Here is a 10,440-nt window from a genome sequence, read left to right on the forward strand (position 1 = left end):
GGATGCGATGATTTTGTGCTCCAAAATATGTTTTGTAGCCTTTGTTGCTTTCAAAATATGTCTAACCCCGTCCAAAATGAGTTTAGATAATATTTATAGGATAGAGCAAAGTGTAGGCCAAAATAACTACGTCCAAGATCAACAAGGACAACTTTTCTCAGACAGGACGACCCTTGCACAGGACGCCGCTTTTTCAGCACCTAGAGCCATCACTACTAGAAATCTGGAAAAAAAGCGACCAAAATTTAGCGACCAAAGTTGGTCTGTGGGAAAAAACGATCAAAGTTGATCGCTAAACTAGCGAAAATAATAAAATAAATAAAAGAAACAATAGCGACCAAGGTTGGTCGCTACTTGGTCGCTATATTAGTCTAAATGTTGACTGGACATGTCAGACTTTCTTAGTCAAACATTTACTGAGATTAGTGACCAATGTTGGTCGCTAAAGTGGGACCCACCTACAAAATTTTAATAATTATATTATTATTTTAAAAAAATTATAAAATATAAATATATATAATATAAAAATGGCGACCAACGTTGGTCGCTACTTAAAGGGCAGGCACATACCGACCAACTTTGATCGCTTAAATGGGACCCAGTTATACAATTTTAATAATTATATTATTAATTTAAATATTATATGAAATATAATTAAATCTGATTTAAATATAACGACCAACTTTGGTCGCTAAACTAAATTCTTGAATAAATAGCGACCAAAGTTGGTCTCTATTCAGGTCAACAATTGTCAAAATTAAAATCACTTGTGTATTTACTATCTAAATAATATAAATGTAAGTCGTTAATACTTTTGTAATACAAGAGATGAATAGTACTACGAATCGTGCGTGTCTCTCTCTCTCTCTCTGTATATATATATACATATATATATATATATATGTGTGTGTGTGTGTGTGTGTGTGTGTATTCAATCTGTAGCCTTTTCTTTTCAAAATTAATGTGTTGTCTTTTATTTAAAAGTAGCCTTGGGATTTACAAAAACTTCCTGAAGAAGTCTTGAAAGTACCTGTATGTGCTAGTACTATGCTAATTGACTGCAGGTACGTCCTGGACAGGTTATATATATATATATATATATATATATATATATATATATATATATATATATGTCTATTAGCTAATATTATATCGAATATAGCTTATATATATATATATATATATATATATATATATACTTACGCTATACTATGCACTGAGTATAAGTGTATTAGGTCATACTGTATCAAATATAGCTTATATATATAATATATATATATACTTACGCTATACTATGCACTAAGTATAAGTGTACTAGGTAGTATTATATCGAATATAGCTTATATATATATATATATAATTTTAAATTGAATTAAGAGTAATATAAAACTGATTTACCTACCAAAATAACGACCAACTGTGGTCGCTATTTTTAATTCCAGACTGTCAAAACCGGGATCCCCTCCCATTCTTTCTAAAAATTTCCCAAAATCTCTCTTTTCTCTCTCACACTCAACCTCCCCCCTTCCAACTCCCAGCACCAGAGGCCCCACCCACGCCACCAACAACCACCGCCCAGCTGTCGCCGCCCCGTCACCGTCGCCTCTGCCGCTGCTACGTCTCTCTCCTTCTCCACCTCCTAAAAATTCTAGGTTAGAATTACAATTTATATCTTTTGTGTAAGCTTATAATGTTTTGTTTATTAGCTATGAATTAGTTTCAAATGACTAGTGTTTCAATTGATTATTTAACATTGTATTTTATAGAAACCTAGGGTTTAGGTTGTATTTATCATTATTTAACATTTTATAAAAATCTAGGGTTTATAGAAATCTAGGATATAAATTGAAACTTTTAGGATATGAGTTGAATTTTTAGGATATGAATTGAAACTTTTAGGATATGAGTTGAATTTTTAGGATATAAATAGAAATTTTAGGATATGACTTGAACTTTTGTGGATATGAATTGAACCTTTAGGATATAAATTGAACTTTTAGTTTATGTTTAAACTCGTAGGATAAGAATTGATGAACTTTTAGTTTTTAGGTTTTGTTCTTGTGAATTGAACTTGTACGATATAAATTGAAGCTTTTATGTATGACTTGAACTTTTTACGATATGAGTTGAAACTTTTAGGATATGAGTTGAACTTTTAGGAAATAAATTGAACCTTTAGGATATGTATTGAACCTTTAGGATATGACTTGAAGTTTTAGTTTATGTTTAAACTCGTAAGATATGAATATAACTTTTAGTTTTTAGGTTTTGTTCTTGTGCCTTGTGCACGATATCTGCTCGTGATGGAGACGACATCTGCTTCGTCCTTGTTGCACGACATCGATGAAGCCGAGTAGTCAAGACAGCTTTGTGGTGGGAAGCACGTGAGCTCCACCTACATCCTTTTCCATGTGATCCCTTTGCTCAACAGCATGTGTTGTCTGCCATGCCTTCCACATTAAACCATGTGTGCACATTAAAATATTTTTAAGACTCCGAAAAAGCCACAATGCACAGTTAGATGTAGCTTCCTCCTTTGCGTGCTCGTTGTCCCTTAGCATTTTCCAGCTGCTGTGTTTAATATCCTTTGCGCGTGCATTCATTACTGCTGTTAGTGTCGATATCCGTATGCACCAATTCCCATTGTTGTTGTTTTTCCTGCTGTAATTTCCACTCCCAAAATCACAAAATCAGCAACTATTTGAATCAGCAAACTATCGTGCATGGTATCTTTTCCCCTTGCTGCATTCATTTTGCTTTATCGATTGAGCTGATGAAGATAGCTTTGTGGTGGGAAGCACGTGAGCCCCACCTACAGCTGCATCACAAAGAAATATATCCCATATTACCTTCATCCTAGAGTATTGCATGCTTTTATGTATCCTAGATAACTTTCCATGTGCATTCCACTTTTCCATTTGATTCCTTTGCTCACCAGCATGTTTTGTCTGCCAGGCCTTCCACATTAAACCTTGTGTGCACATTAAAAGATTATTAATTCGAAAGTGGGTTAAAACATGCGTTAATATAAGACATTGGCCTTTGTTGCCTGCTTTTCTCGAAAACATATTTGCTGCACATGCTAGTTGTGTTTCCAATGCCATTTGCTTCTTGTTGTGCTCGAAATGAGGAGTAATCAATTTTATATTCCCAGATCCTTTTTGTAACTGAACCATGCGTGTGATATTAAACACTTTTGCACCATGCTGGTTGAATATCCAATGAACTGAAAGCACGCTTTCACCCCATGCTGGTTGGGTTGCCAATGCCATTAGTCTTTGTTGTTGTGCTCGATTATTGATGTGTTTTTGTTCTTTTGCATCATTTATCTCGAAAGTTGCAGCATGGATTGCCATAAGCATCGTAGTGGCACCTGCATTAGAGAAAAGAAAGTTAGAAATACCAATCATTATATCCTCCTCCCTTAGGATTTGAATATATTGGTCGATTAAGTTATGCCTCCTGCTCTTCCTTTTCTCTTTGCTTCCTATCTCCTGTTCACCTTCACCCTTAGATTTGGACATTGCAGCTTATCTTCATTAACCAACCTCCTTCCCTGTGCATCTAGATGCCAGAATTGTTGGCATTCTATTTCTCCATGATCTAAAGCATAATTAGCCAAGTGGTCTGCCAGCTTGTTGCCCTCCCTATGAATATGAGTAATTGTGTAATTGCTCCCATTCATTAGTTGCATAATTTCCTCTACCTGCTCAGAAATGATCCATGGTGGTTTCCAGATCCCATCCATTATCTTTTTTAATAACATTGAGTCAGTTTGAAGCCATACATGTGAGTATTGATGAAATCTGCAGAACCTTAATGCTTCTACCATGGCCTTCGCTTCAGCTACTGTGTTTGTTATCTCCTCAATCTCTTTCCCTACTGACTTGATTATGTCACCATTTTCATTTCTTATACAAAAACCTATTGAGCTCCTGCCTGGATTTCCCCTCGATGCACCATCCGTATTAACTTTTAGCCATCCTGCACTTGGAAATTCCCACATGACTTTGGTAACCTTAAGTTTAGGAGTGAAGTTTTTCATCATAGCTAATAGATCTTGCCATTTGTGAGGTACCATGTCCATCCCAGGCTTTCTCACTTTCACCGATGCCTGTAGATTTGTTGAAACTTGATAAATCATCCTGCTAGTTGTCACCGCCTCCCCATACTTCATACTATTTCTTCTTTTCCAAAGTTCCCAGACTACGCATGAGGGGAGTTCTTGCATTACTGGTTTTAAACTTAAGCACACATTTGTAGTCCAATATTTTGTGATTGCTTGGTGCAATGTAAGTCCCTCCACATCTATTCCTGCCCTCGATAGAAAATACTTCCAAGTTGTCTTTGTAGTTTCTGATCTAAAAAACAAGTGCTGAAGAGATTCCTCGTCAGGCTGTACACAACACCAACATTTTGATGGCATGCAGTAACCTACCCTTTTCAATAAATCATCTAAAGGTAGCTTTGCTTTCCACACTTTCCATATGAAAAATGCTATTTTAATAGGCAGTCCCTTTACCCAAATCATTCTATAAGCTTTTCTTGGTTCGTCTCTTCTTCTCGTATACTCCCATGCTGACTTAACACTGAAATATCCTCTTGTTTCCAGCATCCAAAAAAGCCTGTCAAGAACCCGCATTGTTGAAGGTGGTTTGATTTTCTCCAGAATGTGTACTGCTAACTCTTCAGGAAGCAATTCAAATAGCCTGTCCACATCCCACTCACCATCTAAGGTAACATCATGTACATTATGTACATTTTCATCAATGCCAAAGTCCTGAGGAACTAAAAATATAGTGCCCCAAGACCTGTCCAGTTTTCATACCAAAATAGTGAGGATCCCATTTTTGTTTGCCAAAGGATTTGATGTTCAATCAGATCTCTGCATTCCAACTTTTTTCTCCAGATGTGAGACCCCCTTTTCCACGGAACAATTACAGGATTTAATTTTTTACAGTATTTCTGACATACGAAAGGGCTCCATAGGCTTGGTTTTGGTTTGAAATTCCACCACAACTTGCTGAATAATGCCTTTGTTACATCATGCAGTGACCTGAAACCTATTCCTCCTTTCTCAACTGGCATGCATAAGGTATTCCATGAAGCCCAATGCCTACTAGTTCCTCCTACAGTGCTGCTCCAGAAAAACTGAGCAAATAATTTGTGCAACCTATTTATCACATACTTTGAAGGGTTTAAAGCTGATAGTAGATGCATAGGCATGCTTTGCAATACATGGGATATGAGAACTGCCCTGCCCCTACTGATAATAACTTGCCCACCATGATTGCAGTTTGTCCATTACCTTAGTAATTAGGGGCTGATAGAATTCCAGCTTTCTCCTTGCATAAAATATCGGACAACCTAAATATATGATAGGGAAATCATTCCTATGAATGCCTGTGATCCTTTCCACCTTGCTGACCACTTCTATGTCTGTTAAATGATGCAGGTACACAGCTGATTTGGTCTTGTTAACAAGCTGCCCAGATGCATTTTCATATGCCTTCAGCACTTGCATAATCAGCAGCAGAGATGTTTCATCTGAGGATGAGAAAATAATCATGTCATTTGCATACGCCAAATGATTGATCTTTGGACTCCACTTTGGTATCCCAAAACCACAAAAATACATGTTAGTATGTAGTGCATTGAGACCCCTAGATAATGCTTCTGCTGCCAATATAAACAAAGTTGGAGATACAGGATCACCTTGTTTTATTCTCCTTGAGGACTTAAAGAACCCATGAGCTTGACCATTTATTAGAATAGAATACCAATTGTTTGAAACTAATCCAAAGACAATCCCTATCAACCTTTCTATGAATCCCATCTTTCTCAGTACCTTGGTTAGGAATAGCCAAGATATTCTATCATAAGCTTTGGTCATATCTAGTTTCAAGATGACATTAGGTCCAGCCTTAGTTCTAAGTCTAATGTCAGTCACTATCTCCTGAGTTAGAAGGATATTTTCTACTATATTCCTTCCCTTAACAAAACCTGCCTGTTCCTCTAATATCAGACTTGGGAGAAATTTCACTAGCCTTTCATGTACCACCCTTGATATAACCTTATTAGAAAAATTATTGAGGCTTATTGGTCTTAAATCAGAAAAGGTGGTAACTTCTTTTTTCTTTGGTAGAAGAACTAGATTTGTGTGTGTTACACACTTGGGTAGCTCATGACCATTGAAAAAAGCTCTCACCATGTCGTATAGGTCATCCCCTATTAAGTCCCAACAAGAATGATAAAATTTTCCTGTCATACCATCTGGCCCCCCAGCACTATCACCATTAAGTCCAAGTACTGCCACTTTAACCTCCTCTTTTATTGGTTGCTTAATCAATTCTGCATTCTGCTCAGTGTTAATCAGATTAGGAACATGCTCTACGATATCAAATGATGAAGGAGTAGCTGCTTCTGTGAACTATTCCTCGTAGAATTTGATAGCCTTTTCTGCAATTTCTTGTTCTTCTTCAATCCAGGGTCCTCCACTGTTTTGAATTCTGTTAAGTTGAAGTCTCTTCCTCCTACCTCTCACTTGTGCGTGGAAGAACTTAGTGTTCCTATACCCTTCCTTGAACCAAGTCATGCCTGCCTTTTATTGCTAATATTTCTCCTCTAGTGCCAGACATTTGATCAATTCTGCCTGAACCTTTTGTAGTCTTTCCCTGTTCATCCCTGTAGGATTTGCTTCAAATTCTGCTTCATGAACCATCACTACCTCTTCCATACTTGCTATCTTTTGGAAAATATCTCCAAATGTAGCCTTACTCCACAATGAAAGGGCCTTCTTTAATTTTTTTAACTTCTGATTAGAAAGAATAAAAGGATTTGCACTGAAATCAGCAGACCAATTCTCTTTCACCACATCTTTAAAAGTCGCATGTTCCACCCAAAAATTCAAGAACTTAAAAGGTTTTTTTATAGGTGGAGTCTCAATATCACACTTCAGATACATTGGACTATGATCAGAGCCAGTCTTTGACAAATGTTGCACCTCTATTCCTGGAAATGTTTGTTGGAACTCAACATTGGCCAAACATCTGTCTAGTCTTTTGAATATACAGTCTTCCTCTGCTCTCCCATTCCACCATGTAAATATGTTGCCTTTAAATCCAAGGTCGAATAGATTGCAAGTGTTGATGCAGTGTCGAAAATCATCAATTTTATTCAATGACACAGGCAACCCACCAAACTTCTCTTCTTCGTCCCATATTACATTGAAATCACCTCCTACAAGCCATGATGCATCCATATCCCTTGCCATTGCATATAATGAATCCCATAATTCTATCCTCTCAATTGCATCACATTTTGCGTATATCAATGTTAGGACAAACTCCACATGCGATTCAGTATGAAACAATCTTAGGGTTAATTGTTGCACCATATTGTACATAACAGTTACCTCAAATACCTCATCTATAAAAGCTCAGATCTTGCTGGAAACATTTGAAATTGCCTGTGCAAGTCCTATCTTGTTTCTGTACCTTTCCAGTTTTTTTGCTTGTTGCTTTGGCTCCATTAATCCTACAAAATCATAGTGATTTTGCCTATGCATTTTTGTCAACCTTTCAAAGGCCTACTGTGTTTTGACTGACCTTATATTCCAAATGAGAGCATTCATCACTGATTGTTGGATTTAGTTAGCGTTCTCCTTGTGTGCACCCCAGCTTTTGGTGCTGCAAAATTATCTTTTTGTTGCTTCTTCTTACCTTTTGCTGCTGATTTTGCCTTTTCCACTTGCGTAGGTGATAAGTCACCTTTCCTTGCAGCATTCATAAGGTGTTGGGTAGTTGATTCTTGATCCATGTCGTATCCTGTTTTACCAGGTTCTTCTCCTTCTTCATTGTCTTCCTTCCCTCCTGATGTAGCTCCAAAGGCATTCTTTTTAGAAACCAAGGCTTTATCTTCTCCTCTTTTTAACAGCTGCAACTGGTTTTTCTCCAATGTAACAGTAATATTTACTATTTCTGTTTTTTGTTTTGGTTGTTTCTCCTTCTCTGTTGTGTTGTGTCCTTATGGGTCTTCTTGTGATTTCTGAAGTTGATCATCTTTTGTTCCTCCAGGATTATTTACCTCTTGGCCTCTTCCTTCATAGTTACTAATTTCTGTGACTTCTGCTGTCTAAAAATTATTGATGTGCTCAACATTTTTTGATCCTTCCTTTATTAAATAATTACCAGTTGTATTGTTGTCATTGGCATGGATCTCTCCATTTACACTTTGCTCATCTTCTTCTTCTTTGTCATTCTCATTGGGTTCCTCATCAGCTTGTGCTCCTAGTGGTACTTCGTTCTCCTCTGAATCGTATTCCCTTTGTGCCTCCCATAGCCTGCCTCCACATTCTTGCACTCTTTCTTTAAATGTAGACAATTTTGACCCTTCTGCTTGAGAATTTGGATTTTTATTAAGTACCTTGTTCACTAATGTATCTTGTGATAGCATTTCCTGGCATGGTTTATTGATCTTCACTATTCCTTCTCCTATTTTATCCTTGAAGCTTCTTTCTACCCATTGTGCGGTATCGTTTTTTGCTTTTGATACCTCATTTCCATTGACTAGACCATTAGTCGAAATAATCCCTGATGAGTTAAGATGAAAAGCTTGTGATGCTGGATTTAACTTTCCCCAATTATTGACCATATTTTTTGGTTTTTGCTTTGTAGATGCTTGGTTATGAAGTGCTGAACTGTTTGTTGCTACATTAGCTGCCACCATTGCCAATTGATTAACAGGTTCTTCCTCTTCATCCATCCCTTGTAATATTGCAAACTTGTTAGCTACTTGAACATGATCATTATCTTCATTGTCTACTGCCACCAAATCCTTATCACTGTTGCTTTGTGCTTCTACTTGTCTCTCTACAATGCTTGTACCCTCCTTGTTCTTATTGTTTTCAAACTGCTTAGCTGGTTCCATTCCATTATTAGTGAGACTAGTATTTTGATTTACTACATTTCTAACTCTATTGTTCTTCACTTCCTTCCATTGCTCTTTTGCTGTAACATTCACATTACCCACGACCTTTCCACTAGATAACATCATTATAGGCTGTGAGTTCCCTATGTCCTGTTTCTTAGCTGTATCTGCTTGGTTGTCATTCTCCTTCTCCACATATAGTTCAGGGTATATCCTCCAACATTCAAATTGATCATGCCCTTGAAGTTTACAATGTCTGCAATATTTAGGCAGCATGTCATATTGAATTCTCACCCATTCAGTTCTTGTGGTTCCTTTAGCTTCGTTGACTATGTCCATCCTCACCTTTTTAGGCAGATCTGCAAGTAAGTCAACTAGTACCTTCACCCTAGTACAACTAGGTCTAGTTTTATTAATTGTTGCCATGTCTAGATGCATAGGTTTACCTACTGCTGAAGCTAGAGAAAATAGACATTCCTTTACAAAAAAGGTTGGCAATAGACCTGGGAATGAAATCCAAGCCATTGCCTTGGGTGTTTCTTCATCTGCTCTAAACTTTGAGTCATAAATCAATGGCCTAAGCTGATATTGATAGCCATCCCTGTCCTTTATGTAATGAGTTTTTGATAAGAAATGAAGATAGTCCCGCCTTAACGTCATTATAATTAAAATATGTCTATTCCTTAGAAAACCAATGTTACATTCACCTTTAATTCCGCATTGAATTGGTATTAACTTACGCAGTTGTTGAATTTCTGGGCTTCCATAAGAACATTTACCAACTATTGCATATTGTAATCCTTCGATGATATCCATCCTTTCTACTTCTGCTTCTGTGAACTGAATAACATGTTCTCCATTCAGTATTGTAGGTGGACGAATAGGAATTGGCTCAACTTCCTGTTGCTCCTGCATTGCAGCATTTAAAGTGCAAGGTTTCAGAAATTTGGAGTAATCCATCGGCTGTTTGTTGTTATTTGTGTTCCCTGATGTTTGTGCAATGTTTGGAGGAGGTTGTTTAGGCAGCGCAGCCTCTAAATGTGACTGGCCACCTGCCTGTGTGTCCATTACGGTTGTAATTCTTTAGCACTTTACTTACATGACACAGGTGCAACAGCTTTGCAAGAAAACGATGATACTGTAATTTGAACTAACTTCACTTTACTTACTGCGTATGGCTGTGAATCCAATTTCACAATCTGAAATGAAGCTTAGAAATCAAACCAATCTTAGAAGAGAAGAGAACACTTTCACGTTATCAAAACAAGCTATTGTGCTCAACAGTAGCGCTGGAATTAGCTGAATTGCTAGAATTGAATGAAGAACACTATCTGCTACAGTAACTCGTGAAAATGGAATTAAGATCTACAAAAATTGACTATAGATCTGAAGTTGAAACCAATTGGGTATTATTCGTAAGGAAATTATGTATCTTTTGACACCAAGTTTGGTTAGTTCCACCACCGGATTCCGGAGTTATGACCGGAAAATGATGACGAAATTACTATTCCT

The 10,440-nt window shown here is 37.1% G+C and overlaps 2 protein-coding genes across 2 annotated transcripts; both read right to left on the minus strand.

The window, feature by feature from the left end:
* Positions 1-2,714: 2,714 nt before the first annotated feature.
* On the minus strand, positions 2,715-6,595 carry LOC138881282 (uncharacterized). The gene is made up of 5 exons (XM_070161498.1): positions 6,538-6,595; positions 5,309-6,390; positions 5,057-5,151; positions 3,523-4,811; positions 2,715-3,373 (listed from the first exon to the last, which is right to left on the minus strand). The coding sequence occupies exons 1-5, from the start codon at positions 6,593-6,595 to the stop codon at positions 2,715-2,717; spliced, it is 3,183 nt and encodes a 1,060-aa protein (XP_070017599.1).
* A 15-nt stretch (positions 6,596-6,610) lies between these two features.
* LOC138881283 (uncharacterized) lies at positions 6,611-7,396 on the minus strand. The gene has a single exon (XM_070161499.1). It carries the CDS (start codon positions 7,394-7,396, stop codon positions 6,611-6,613), a length of 786 nt encoding a protein of 261 aa, XP_070017600.1.
* Positions 7,397-10,440: the final 3,044 nt, after the last annotated feature.

Source organism: Nicotiana sylvestris, chromosome 11 (assembly GCF_000393655.2).
Source record: "Nicotiana sylvestris chromosome 11, ASM39365v2, whole genome shotgun sequence".
Taxonomy (NCBI): domain Eukaryota; kingdom Viridiplantae; phylum Streptophyta; class Magnoliopsida; order Solanales; family Solanaceae; genus Nicotiana; species Nicotiana sylvestris.

Coding starts and splice junctions, on each gene's coding strand:
- LOC138881283 (XM_070161499.1), bottom strand. CDS start 7,396: ATGGTGCAACAATTAACCCTAAGATTGTTTCATACTGAATCGCATGTG.
- LOC138881282 (XM_070161498.1), bottom strand. CDS start 6,595: ATGACTTGGTTCAAGGAAGGGTATAGGAACACTAAGTTCTTCCACGCA. Junction 4,812..5,056: donor AAAGGAGGAATAGGTTTCAG/GTCACTGCATGA, acceptor AAAACTGGACAG/GTCTTGGGGCACTATATTTT. Junction 3,374..3,522: donor TAATGAAGATAAGCTGCAAT/GTCCAAATCTAA, acceptor TCTCTAATGCAG/GTGCCACTACGATGCTTATG.